At 38.6% G+C, this 13,592-nt stretch overlaps 1 protein-coding gene across 1 annotated transcript in view; it reads left to right on the top strand.

Annotated features, from left to right (window-relative positions):
• The window catches only part of LOC142053383 (ethanolaminephosphotransferase 1-like), a 57,273-nt gene that overhangs the window by 22,837 nt on the left and 20,844 nt on the right, over positions 1 to 13,592 (top strand). The window contains exons 3-5 of the mRNA XM_075084979.1: positions 952 to 1,060; positions 3,148 to 3,222; positions 7,871 to 8,139. Of these exons, the coding sequence (XP_074941080.1) occupies positions 952 to 1,060; positions 3,148 to 3,222; positions 7,871 to 8,139 (453 nt within the window). The remainder of the gene's footprint in view (positions 1 to 951; positions 1,061 to 3,147; positions 3,223 to 7,870; positions 8,140 to 13,592) is intronic.

Raw genomic sequence — 13,592 nt, 5'->3', positions numbered from 1 at the left:
GAAGCACTTTGCATCTATTTTCAGCCCTTAGGCACTCCAAAGATTTTGATTATAAGCCTCCAATTTTTTTTTAATATATTGATACGTGTTTGAGTGACAGTAGTGGCTGGTGCTTAGTATTTCTGAATATATATTCTGTCTAAAAATCATGTAGAAAGCTGTGTATGCCATTTCAGAGAATACTTTGGAGCAACTCTGTTACCTGGGGAGAGTGTTACCAGGAAGGATCCCTGTTGCAGTACAAGGAATACCTTAAAGCCACGGGGGTTGAATAGCTGAGAACAGTTAATGGGACAAAGAATTAAAGGCTTAGGAGGAGGTGGAGAGTCCTTTTCAGCACTCTACAAAGTCAAATGAATTAATGTAGTGTTTATAATTTATGGCTAAAGAGGGAGACCCTGCAGAAAGTTACTATCTAGAGAAGTAGGGAGCTGCTTGTAACAGGGAGATCTTGTGGATCTAAAAAAAGTAATGCACTCAATGTATGATTTTATTGATGTTTTGAGTTGGAAATTATTAGCATATTTTAGACGAGGAAATTTCCTTGTTATGGTATGGGAATAGAATGCTTCAAAAAACCTGCTATGTAGATGCTGAATTACCACACTGGGGTGCTGCAGTCTTCTTTCAGTTGTGATACACACAATTGCAAGAAGCTTTCCTTGGTGGCTGGGAAAGTAAGGATAGTATATAACATAAGAAATACGACATTTTAAAATTACATTTCTGCTGCAGTTGCAAAGATCAGGCAAAAGAATTACCTTTGAAAATAAATTTCAGAAATGAAAACTATTTTTTTGAAAATGGGAAAATACGCACAAATCTGAATGTTGGTGATGTCATATATGGGCTTCTCCTTTCCTGATAAAAAATAAAAAATATTTAATTAAAACTAGACTTAGAATTTGAAATATAATTTTTCTTAGATTTTTTTTCTTTCTTTTTTAACAGGTAGTGCCATTGTGGATTGCTCCCAACATGTTAACGTTCTCTGGATTTATCATGATTTTAGTTAATTATTTTCTAATATCTTTTTATGACTGGGACTACACTGCCTCAGGTAAACATCCTCATGTTGTAATTTTGTCAGAATTAGTATGCTTCTTATGTCATAGTTCTGAATGATACAGGGAGGTATCAGATACTTGGATCATCCACTCATTCCCTTAATGAGGCTCCATGTGCATAGGAGGATCTGACCTCACACATGGCATTTTAAATTTAGATCATTTTATTGAAAAACCTTATTTAATTTCATTCCCAAATACGGGTTTCAGCATGTGCTGCTTGAAGTCTGTGATAATATCTCATTTTATTTAAAGTGTATGCCAGGATTTAAATACACTGCCAAAACCCACCCTGACATTCTTAATAAAATTTTCATTGGTTTCACATTTCCTAATACCTAAATCCATGCCTGAATGAGTTAATTTCCCTTTCATTACTCCACTGCCCCCTTCAAGACTGCTTCTAGAAAAAAAAAAAACCAACAGTTTCTAAACAAATGTCTCTTGAAATTATGACTTTTGAATTCCAAATCCATATTTGCACCTCATGGCAGACCAAATCAAAAGATTTTTGGAGCTGATTGTTCCTGAGTATAGGGCGTGTTCAGTTCTGAGCTTCTCAGACCAGCTGTTGGAGCCTACAGAAAGTATTAAGCATCTCACCAGTGATTAACATATACAAATCTTAGTTTTTCTTGAAACTAGACAATTTGGTGAAGACTCAACACTTTTATTTCCTGAAACAATTACGTTTGGGTTTTTTTTGCTGCCTTTTATTTCTTATACACTTTGGTGTGAGCTGTTTGTACATTTATCACAACAATTCTAGAGGCAGGGATACTTGTTAGCAGTTTTAGTTAAAAAATAATCCTGTATGAGCATTAAGTTTTCATGACTGGCATGTTGTGTAGTTATCTGGCCTTGTCATTAAACACTTGGTTTTTTATCAATGGAGCTGATATTTACTAAGTTCTGTAATAAAAGAGCATCCAGTACAGATCTTTTAATGGGATAATTTTATCTCGACACATTCCTGGTAGATACACGTTAAACTTGAAGGCATTTGAAATGGTGATTAAGTCTGTTAGAGCTGAGATTTCTATGTGCAAGCTTATTCTTGATTTCACACGAGAACAGTGCCCATCATTTTTCAATTGATTGAAAACGTTCATGCAGCCTAATAAGCCTTTTGAGTATCATATATCAATCCCATACCTAGGATCAGAAATAAAAGACTTAATTTCCTGGACAGCTGGTTTTCATTCTACAGTTTGAAAAATTGCAGCTAGGAGTCAGGAATTGTCATCTTTTCTTTCAGAGTGGCAAGATGAGGCCTTGAGAGAAAGGTGGTCAGGGCACTGCTTTAGGTACTGGCATCTCCCTGTTCAGCAATGACGCACCTCTGTGTGCAAGTATTTGCTGTGTTCGGTGCCGAATGCCAGAAACCTGAGAGGGCTTTGCATATACGGTTGTTCCTAGTGCTGGTAGAGTCCTTATTGGATTATGTTTAAGTTAAATAGAATGCTCTTTGGAAAAAGGATTGATGTCTTTAAAAGAGTAACAATAACCTTGGGTTATTGCAATCAGCAGAGCAATAACAGAACCCTGGGTTCTGCCCAATTCAGCTTTCTTTTCCAGATCAATTTCCTTTTTCAAGGAAAAAAAAAGGTGCTAATATCTGTCCTAGCCTAAGGACAAAAATTTCCTTTTCAGATCTGCATGGTAAAAGTGCTATACAAAATCCACGGTTGTGCTTATAAGAATGATCGTGGATGAAAACTCCATTTTTTTAAATATTTAGATATTACATAAACATTAACTAATTCGTTGATAGGTACTCTTCCCATGACCTGTGAAAATTTTTGGCTAGTTACTATCATTATTTTGTGCAATACTGGAGTCACTGCAGGACGAAAAATCTTGCCCTTGTCTTCTCTCCTTTATGGTATCAGCACATTCAAGCCTGCTCATTGCTTCTTTGATAGAGGTCACTGATGACTTAGGGTCAAAACCAAATATTTCAATCTGTTTGACGTAGTGGGCTAATCAGTGGCAGCTTGTTCATATGTATATGCATATCTCGGTGGACTTCTTTGATGTTAACCACTGTTACGCTGACTTACTACCCCATTTATTTCAGGTACCAGTCCTGGACTTGTTCCCACGTGGGTGTGGCTGTTCAGTGCTTTTACCACCTTTTGTGCTTATGCTTTAGGTAAAGTATGATGAAACAATTTACATGTCTGACGTCTTCATATAATTTTATCTACCAGTTCATTAGTGGTCAGCACTATCAAAATGAAGAGGATAGTGGATAAATTACTGATCTGTCTCTAAAACATTTCTCTGAGATGTGAAAAACCCAAACCAGCAACAAAAACCAGCCATAATGCTTAAAAAAAAAGACAATTTTAAATGATATATTAGAGGTTATATGACTGTTGCTCTTATCTCCTTTGAAACTTCAAATTGTTTTAGGGAAACAATGGAAATCATTACATAGAAGCAGTCATTGCTGTTGGGATTCATAAAAATCTTTGTCCCTCAACGATGACATTCTGAGAAGCTCCCTGACACTTGCATTAGCAAAGGGTGCTTTCAGGGACAGGGAAAATAAAGGGCAAAGCAGAGGAAAAGGAAAATGAATGTAGCACTGTGTTTTAACCTGCTAGGCACTTCAGTGCTTATGGCATGTGTCAGGAGAGGTGGTATGAATGTGGTGACAGGCCTGAGCTTCTTATGGAGATGAAGTATAATTTTTTTTAACTTCTCTGTTGCTGTTTTTCTTCCATGACACCTATACCTCATTTTCAGTTTCATATTCCATTTTTACTTTTTCTTTTTATATCATACCATGACATATTTTTAGGTACATTGCATCTTGCTCTGTGCAGTGGTGTGAAGACGTAGACTCAAACTGATGCAGATCTGGGAGTGAGATCCACATTAGCACAGCTTTCTTGCTTTCTCTTCCAAAGCTAACTCATTCCAAACTAGTCTCTCCACAACACGGTGCAACAGAGCTCATTTTTTTGGGGGACTCAAGGTGGCATATTTACATGGACTGCACTGTGCTGTGTAAATGTACCCTCTCTTATGGAGCTGGTTCTTATATGGCCCTGCATTGCGGAGCCATATGTTTGTGTGCCATATTTAAGATACCCAGGCATAAATGTGTTCTAGATGTACACTGCAGTGTTGTGCAAAGATGCTGGCCCCTTTTGGTATCAGACCCATGCATGTAGAGCCATCTTGATTAACCTGGGTGCATCCCCTTGTGCAGACATCTCCCTCTTCGTTGCGAATGCCTTGCCATTTCTATTCAAGTGGAGAGTTTGTGCCAAAATTATTTTGTCCAGAATTTCTTTGTGTTTGTACCATGAAAATCATTGGGACAACTGACCCTTGAAGCTGACTACCAGTCAGATTTCCCTAACAGCTCCGTGTAATCATTAGCAGAAGCAGCAGTTTCTTTTTTGAAAACCATTCCTTATGCAATTGTAGGCAATTTAATGAAGTGGCTATTGTTTCATAAGTAGGAATTACATATTGGAGCTGTTAGTGTATAACACCCCAGAAAGCTCATTAGAAATACAGCTTCTGAGTTTCTTAATGTAGATGTTATTTGCCAGTGAGGCCTATAGTTCCTTATACTTGGAAGACAAGGAATATGATGTTGACAATCAAAGCTATAATGAGCTGATGTGTATGTAGATTTTTGTGTCTGCTGTCCAAGCCACTTCATGAAATATTTAGTCTCAGATTTAATTCTGCATGGCCAAAGTTTTCCCTTTGGAAGACTGCAGAGAGCCATAATAACTAACCAAATATGCAGCTTTAATCTCTCTCAGCTTCTTTTTAATGACACAGTTACTCTTTCCAAATTCCCTAGCATGCTGCTCTTTACCCTGCTCTTTGTTAAGGTGGTTTGGTATCTTTTCCCTTTCTGTAAAATGGTATGCTCTTTGTCGTTATTTTGAATTCCACTATTTAAAAGTTATATAAACTTTAATAAAACTGAAGATTTTTGAATCTTCATGAGACAAAATCATAATATAATAATTCTGAAGCAGTGGAAATGTGGGACAGCCTATGTCCACTATACACCATTGTTGGCACGAATGATTTCAAAATGAAACCTAAACCAGAAAATATTTTCAGTCTCTTAAAAAGCTAGTGAAACCACATGGAAAATGTGGGTAAAGATTTGTGAAAATCCAATTTTACATATGTGTTATACAGGGAGTATATGTGTATACAGTTATACAGTATTTTTCCCCATGTCCGTTATAATTAGAAGTACTGTATTTCATGACACCATTATAAGCCTAACTCTTTTTAGTAAAGTGTTCTTATAAAATGAAACCCATTCTTTCACTGGTGTACATATTTTACTATCTAATGTGAATACTATTTGGTGACAGCGTAAAATAATTTATGAATAGACCAATCTTCTGTCATTCTCATTAAAATAGCATTACCCCTATAACTGAACGGTCTCTGATTCGGGATAGATGTTCTTGAAATATGAAAGACTATATACTGTTTAGGGATGTTTACGTACCTGTTTGCTAGTTAAGTTTCAGAAGCATCCTAAAATAGACTTAAAGAACTTCTACATTTATAACAACACTATTCAAGTAACCTCAAGCTTATATACACAGTTTTCTTTCTGCACTTTTCAGTAAGAAGCTGACAAGTCAATGGCAATGTTGATGGAGAGAGAATGAAGCTCTAGAAGGGGGCAAGCTGCATTTGAAATCCTCTCTGATATCTTTAATTTTTAGAGTTGTGAGACCTGTCTCAAGAGATTTGTATTTGAGTGGAGGATGTCTCACAGCTGTTTAGGTATTACAATAGGGAGATAGTCTAAAATCTGTACAAAATCAAACCCCATGTTTTCCTGGTTTAGATCCCTGAAGTATATTTACATTAAACAAAACTCAGAGTACTGCCAAATAATCTGGAGAAGTAAGTAGCATATGATCTATAGCAGCTGTGGAGTCTTTGGTCTCACTCTGCTGAGTTTTATCTCTAGTCAGTTTTGGGTTACTAATGCTATCAATAACTAATAATTGTTAGCTTTAGTACCGTCCAAGTAACATTAAGAAGAAAAAAATTCCCCATGTTATTTTGAGATTCAGGATAACAATAAGTAATTGGTAAGGTTTGTTCTGTGTACTTTTTCCTAAGAGGTTTATCCAGCATATTTACACTGAACTAAGGAAAAAATATTTCTATTTCTCACCAGCATAGTCTCAGAGAAAAGACTAACAGTATGGTTTGACAATGCAACTAAGAAAGGTTACAGCTGCTAGACCCCCTTTTCCTTCTCCCTGCATTCGCTGCCCCTCCCTTGTGCCATCTCCCTTGCTTTCATTCACAGCACCAATTCTGTTCTGTGACCCAGAAGAAAATGTAATGTTTGCTGTCTTTCCACCAGCTGAGCAGGCTGCAGGTCCTCCCCTGTTCAACAGCAGTGAACTCACAGATCGACTCAAACCATATTGTCCAACGACATCCTCAGAGTGAGATCCAGTACAGTGTTTGGGCATCTTTCAAGCACTTAAGTATTAAAACTGATGAAGATATAACTCATCTTAACAGTAGGATGTTCTTAGAATCATAGGACCATTTAGGTTGGAGAAGACCTTTAAGATCATTGAGTCCAACCGTAAACCTGGCACTGCCAAGTTCACCACTAAACCATGTCCCTAAGTGCCACATCTACATGTCTTTTAAATACCTCCAGGGATGGTGACTCAGCCAATTCCGTGGGCAGACTGTTCCAATCTCTCACAACCCTTTTTTGTGAAGACATTTTTCCTAACGTCCAGTCTAAACTTCCCCTGGTACAACTTGAGGCCATTTCCTCTTGTCCTATTACTTGTTACTTGAGAGAAGAGACCAACACCCACCTCACTACAACCTCCTTTCATGTAGTTGTAGAGGGCAATAAGGTCTCCCCTTAGCCTCCTCCTCTCCAGGCTAAACAAACCCAGCTCCCTCAACCCCTCCTCATAAGAGTTTTTCTCTAGACCCTTCACCAGCTTTGTTGCCCTTCTCTGGACACGCTCCAGCAACTCAACGTCCTTCTTGTAGTGAGGGGCCCAAAACTGAACACAGCACTCAAGGTGCGGCCTCACCAGTGCTGAGTACAGGGGCACGATCACTTCCCTGCTCCTGCTGGCCACGCTATTCCTGATACAAGCCGGGATGCCGTTGGCCTTCTTGGCCACCTGGGCACACTGCCAACTCTTGAATCCTAAGATTTCAACCAGAAGACTGTTTAAAATATCTTATGTAGGCACACACAAAAATAAATTTTGTGAAGTTTGCTCCTTGAGGCTGCCACATAACTGTTAGTCATTGAGGCATTTAGCATTAGGCAACCTAAATGCCTTAGTGAATCTACCCCACAAGTGGCCTGAAGTCTCAGAGGGTCCAGAACACCACTGGACAGGCGAGAAGCCTTATGGGCACTTTTCAGCACTTTAATTAAGAAACCGATTGCAGGGAATGACATTAAAGTGTTTAAAGACCACTGGGGACAAGTAATTATAAATGTCTTTCTGAACCTTGTAAGGAAGTTGGCATTTAGTTTAAGAGTTGAGGTAAGGACAGAAAAATTACTGGTAACCGAAGTGAATATTTTACGAGCAATCCTAATATGTTGGTATTGAAGGGACTGTTGTGCTTCAGTTTGCTGTCATTGGTGTATTTTTCCCATACATTATATAGGCTATATATGTTATATATATTTATGTTTTATATATATGTTATATATAGTGAAGTGTTTGTGAAGAAAGTGACTCCTGTTGTGCTCTAATTCTTTATTTCTTTTACTTTCCCAATCCTTCTAGACTCTATAGATGGGAAACATGCTCGAAGGACTCAGTCCAGTACTCCTCTGGGAGAGTTATTTGACCACGGGCTGGATAGCTGGGCTACCTCCATTTTTGTGCTTTCTTTTTTTTCTGTCTGTTCCCGTGACAATGGGAAGACTGGAGTTTCCGTATATACAATGTATATATATTTAAGCATCGTGTTGTTTAACTTTATGTGTTCACACTGGGAGAAATATAACACAGGAGTTCTTTTTCTTCCTTGGGGATACGATATAAGCCAAGTGGTAAGTATTTAGCATTCCTGTTTTGGTTTTATTTTTTTAACTATGTTAGTGTTTTCATAATATTACAGAAATAGAAAAATAGAGCTCAAGGCAAATGTATTTGGCCAAGATTTTGAATATGAAATAGCATAACCCTAAAAGTAATTCAGAAATATTTCCTGCATTTGCAAAGAGGGATGCTCTGAAGCAAATTGTCAGCATCAGAGAGTCACTGCCTTGCAGGAAAAAAAAAAAGCTTGCAGCAAGCCTAGCAGTTGGATAGTGCCTAGGAGAATGTAATTTAACTGCATTTGATTTGGGGTATTAACAAAAAATTATTATGCTATCTGAAGCCATAAGCACTTCTCCCACCAACACTAGTTTCTGAGACACGATGTGAACTAGTCCAAGTAGTATTTATTAACAGTAATTATACAGTTATACAATACTAGACCTTCTCAGTTCTACCAGCTTTTACACTGAATGTGATAATGGAAATAGCATTGTACCTATACAGCGAGCATTAACTGTTGTCAAGTGAGTTTTAGCCTTGAAAAAAGGTCCAAGTCATACCAATAGAGGTTTCCTGTCTGAGTATGGCGTTCAGTAACATGAATTACACGTCAGCCCACAGCCAAACCCCAGATGAGTTCTTGAATGGCTTACCCCTACCTTGGGGTGGACCTCTTCAGAAACATGCCCAGGGCACCACAGTGAGTGGTAGCCTCAGTGCACAAGTGAATAGCAGCAGTAGCAGTAACAAGCCCCTTGCACTGCCAAGGGCCCAGTGCTGCGATTTCTGGGCTGGCTTATCTATTTCTTAGATAGCCAGGCTCTTGCAGCCTGAAGAGCACAGTCCCAGTCTTCCAAGCTTCCTGTCACAGGCATGAGATGAAAGGTACAGCCAAATAGACATAATTGAAAAGAAGTTTGACAAATATTCAAATACGTGTTTTAATGGAAATATAGTATTTGAATTAATGGCTGCAGATGTATTGCTGTAAACATAATCAGAATCCAGTGGTTTGAGAACAACTCAGAGATGGTGGTCCAGCTGTTGTGCATCTGTTTTGTCCCCTAGAAAATAGGTTCTGGGAGAAGAAGTTGGCTCAGGACTAAGACATTAGGCAGCCAGCTGGTCTACAAGTTTCAGCCATGTCTGTGTAAGGTTTCTTAGTGAAGTTCTTCCAGCAGGAGAGGAATAGCTATGTTCAAACCAATTTCACTTGTTGCTCAGATGATCGCTGTAGATATACATGTGAATGTTGGATTGCTACAGCATCCGAACTGTATTAGTGGTTAAATATGGGTATCAACTAGCAGAGCAGTATTGTTAACTCTGTCAGTGCCTTTTAGTGACCTCTGCCTCTGTCACTGTTTTCCCATCTGGGAAATAATGGTAATAACATTTCCCTGCCTGACAGATTTGTGGTGAGGCTGAATTTCAGTAAAGTCTGTAAACCGCTTTGTTTAACTTGGATGCAAGGTGCTAACAAGTACTATTTCCTGTTCCCCTCTGATGCCGAATTGCTGTCCTGCATGCTTGCTTTCTAGTAACTTGTGTGATGACTTGCCTGCAGTGATAAGCACATAAATGTAAGGTTATTTTGGTGCTATATAACACAGTCATCAAGAGTGGTGGAAGACTGTACTATTGAAATATCTGTATGTCAATTTTCCCATCTGTAAAAATTAGCTTTTGTAGTTGTGAATGACTATGAACAAAGACAGGACGGGATTAGTAGATCAAGGTAGTATTTTTTCCATGAGTCCAAACTACATTTCATGCACACCAGAAAGTACGTAACATAATTTTTTTTCAGTTGTACTAACTAGTCTAGTAAAAGATCTTAATTCCCCTACAAATACTGCCTTCCTCTCGTTTTGTAAACCCATTCAGCAAATTTTGTATGATGTGTGCACTATTAAAGGTAGCTCTTCATCTCCAGTTACTTGGAGGAGAGGATACTGAGGACATTAGCAAATGGCTGATGATGAGCACGAAAGGTAATATTCCCCTTGCTGGTTTCCCCCCACCACATCTCTGCCAGATATTCCCACAGCCACACTGAGAGGCAGAGGGGGTGGAATTCAGACTAATTCCCAGCATTTAGTTCACCATTTCCTCTGTGGTGTTCCTCGCTGGATTGCTGCATGAATGTGCCTCTCTGCTCTGTCTTCAGTGATTTCACTGACAACATGATGCTATTGCATTGGCATGTCAGATGTTCAGGTGGTCTAGTCCCCTGCTTCTGCTTTTAAAATTTATGATAGCCAGGAACTTTGGACTTCATTATCATCACAAAGTTCAGGAAATACAGCAGTTAGTATAAGTGTGCAAATAGATAACTGTTGACCTTAATGAAAGCTTAACTGGCATGTAGCTCCCAGGACAGTGCTGCTGAGTCAGCTCCACTGTATATAAACACAGACAGCCCGCTTGCTGGGTCTGTGTTAGCTGTGGTACAAAAAGAGCTGCTGTTCCTTGTGAAAAATACCTCATTATAAATAGAGAAATTTGTAGGACTTATGCAGATCACATTTTTCTGCAACTTGATGACTTGTCAGAATCAGTAACCTAATTGCAGTAGCTGGGCTGTAATTGGCACTCCAATTAGCTTTGATTACAGCAGACATCCATTTATAGAAAGCTGTGGTGTGTAAACTTGAAAAATGGCTGTAATGTTTCTGAGAGATGCTGGGTCAGGGAAGTGCTATGTTTGTGGATCCAGAGACAAGGAGGAGGCATCTGCAACAATGAAAACTCTTCCTCCATCCTCTCTCCAGCACAAATTTCTGCTGACTCCTCTGCAGGCAGAAGATGTAGGGAGAGGAGCCTCTTTACACCATATGGTCTAGACAATTTTCATGTACTCTCAAGTAAGCACAAGCCCCCAGAAGTCACGGGCTGAAGTGAAGACTTAGAAAGAAACTGTTCTTGAATGTTCTTGAATGCATCTTGTCACAAGCCCAAACAAAGAAAGCTAATACCTGCAAATGAAGTTTCTTGGAGAAAAAAAAAAGACAAAGCTTTCCTGAGAAATTAAAATTTCAGGCTTCCTGCCATATGTTAATTTTCACAGACGTCCTCTGTATTATTTGAAAATCTGTTTTTCTCCTGAAAATTGTAATATTCCCTTAATGAAATACTTTCTAATCTTGCTGTTGCTTTTCGTAAGCCACTGTGGTTGAGTTCATAGTAGGGGAACAAAACATTAATTTTTCCTTAATATGATGTAGTGATACCTCTGCTTACATTTGTGCTGCATTAAGCGTAACAGGGAGGTACCCTTTATAGTCTTAAATAAAAATTTAAAAGTGAAAATAAGAGCTGTGTGAGAGCTGGAGTGACCCAGAGGGTTCCACGCTCCTTCCCCTCACTCTCCCCAGCCAAGAGGGCAAGCTCAAAAAAGCACAAAACCACAAGTAGCAAGTGTGAAAGGCAACTGGCAGCTCTCTCTGGCCCTGCCCTAGCCCTGTGAGGAGAGGATGACCAGAAATCCTGTAAACAGTCATGCCTGCAGGCACAGATGCTTGGACCATAAGCCCCAGGTTTTCAGTTTGAGGTGCTTTCCCAGCTGGTTCTGCCCAATGGCTTTGGATGGTCCCACCTAGGCTCTCAGGGAGAACACTCTGCCTTGAAACTCCAAATAAATTAAGTGTATGATGCAGGTAGCAACTTAAACACTGTAGAACTTATACTTTTCTCCTTCCTTTCGGTCAGAACAGGGCAAGAGGTTTTTGGATGTCATATATCAGGTTTTCTTTTGAGAAGCAGTTTACAAAACTCATGCTGAAATATGTTTCATATGACCTTTTCCTGGGAGGTACTGTGGCAGCCAGTGTTTCAGGAACTGGAAGAGAAATCCTGAGCAGTGCAAGTGCACATCACATCCTTTAAAAACTTCTGTCTCTTCTAAGGGGCAAAAAAAAGTCTCTATTAAAAAGAAAAAAGGAGATGCAAATGTGTTGTTCTTTGGTCACGTTATCAGGATTCAGAACCTTTTTTATTTTAGTTAAAAAGTTATTCACTTTCAGAGTTTTTCAAATTTGAAGTGTCTGTGGAAAGCATAGCCTTTCTTGTAAGAAATAATATTGATTATTACTTAGTTCCAAAGGTAGGAATGCGCTGGAATTGTTGAAGTAAAAGAACCAATAGTTGTGTGGAAGCAGTGCTGGCCAGGCTATGGTGCCTGCTTCCAGCTGCCTCCTGACTCCGCTGGGAACCGAACCCAGTACTCAGTTATCTGAGGGAAACCCACGGTGGATCCATGTGAAATTTAAAGAGAAGAACCTGTGGTGCAGAAGCTCCTTCTGCAGCAGATTGCTTCTTTCTTAACCACTCAGTTACGATTCTCCTCAAACCCTTCTTGGTTAATTAATCTTCCACATGCCTTTAGCTGTTTGCCTATGACATACTGCATGTCTAAATGTAAAATGACATTTTCAAGACATATAAAAAACTATTTTTATCAGCTAAATTTACAACCTTTAGTGATTTATTGAAAGGAAAAATACTGAGGAAAAAAATGGGAAAAATTACACATCATGCTAAAGCTAACTCCTGTTGAAATAACTTGCAGGAAATTGATAGTTCTTACTTTTTTAGCCAAGTGTCACATTTATTTTCAGAGGAAAAAGGTAACCTTGTATTTTAAATGACTTTGCTCTCTTTGTTCAGTTTGAGCACTATGTTAATGGAAAATATTTCAACACAGGAACAATTAATGCTATTGGAACATGCTAGTGAAATTGAACGTTACAGCAAAATTAATGTCATTTTTTGTGGACTCATAAAGAATTTAAAAGTATAGCCAGAATATCTTTTTAAAAAGATGAGAAATTGATTAATTTTCTTTTCCCTGTGTAGTACATCATACAGCATACTCAATGTGCCTGTGTAAAGCAGAAATGGTAAATCATTAGGGAGAAAAAGAGTGTATGTACACACACATACAGTCTAGAATATTTTGGTCACAAACTTACACCTGCAGTAGTGGAAAGACATGAAAGAGATGGTGATTTTTTAAAAAATAAATATTTTAGAGAGCAGTTAAAATCTAGAAGCTAGGAGATTTTGAGGAGTTATACTGGCTTATGGTTATATAGGTTTTTCCCAAAACCACATTAAAGAAGTAATACTCTGATTTTACAGAGGGATAAAGGTGACTATGTTGCTGTGATTTACAAAGTTGTGACAAGATAGGGAGCCACTGCTCAGAAGCCAGCTGTCCTGCTGTTCAGCCATATCAAAGGGCCTACAAATTAACACCATGTATTTCCAGATTTTTGTCTGCGTAAGTACTCCTCCTCCTCCTACATAAGCCTTGACAAGCCAGAAATTTTCCTAGTCATATGTTTCAGTGAGTTGGAATCCCAGATTGTATACGTCTGACACTAACTTGCTACATAGTCCTTACTTGTGTTAATTAATTTGGACTCTCATTTTATGAAAGGTTGCAATTATTTTTACT

The sequence above is a fragment of the Phalacrocorax aristotelis genome, chromosome 2 (genome assembly GCF_949628215.1).
Source record: "Phalacrocorax aristotelis chromosome 2, bGulAri2.1, whole genome shotgun sequence".
In the NCBI taxonomy this organism is placed as follows: Eukaryota; Metazoa; Chordata; class Aves; order Suliformes; family Phalacrocoracidae; genus Phalacrocorax; species Phalacrocorax aristotelis.
This window is presented reverse-complemented; position numbering and strand designations above follow the sequence as displayed.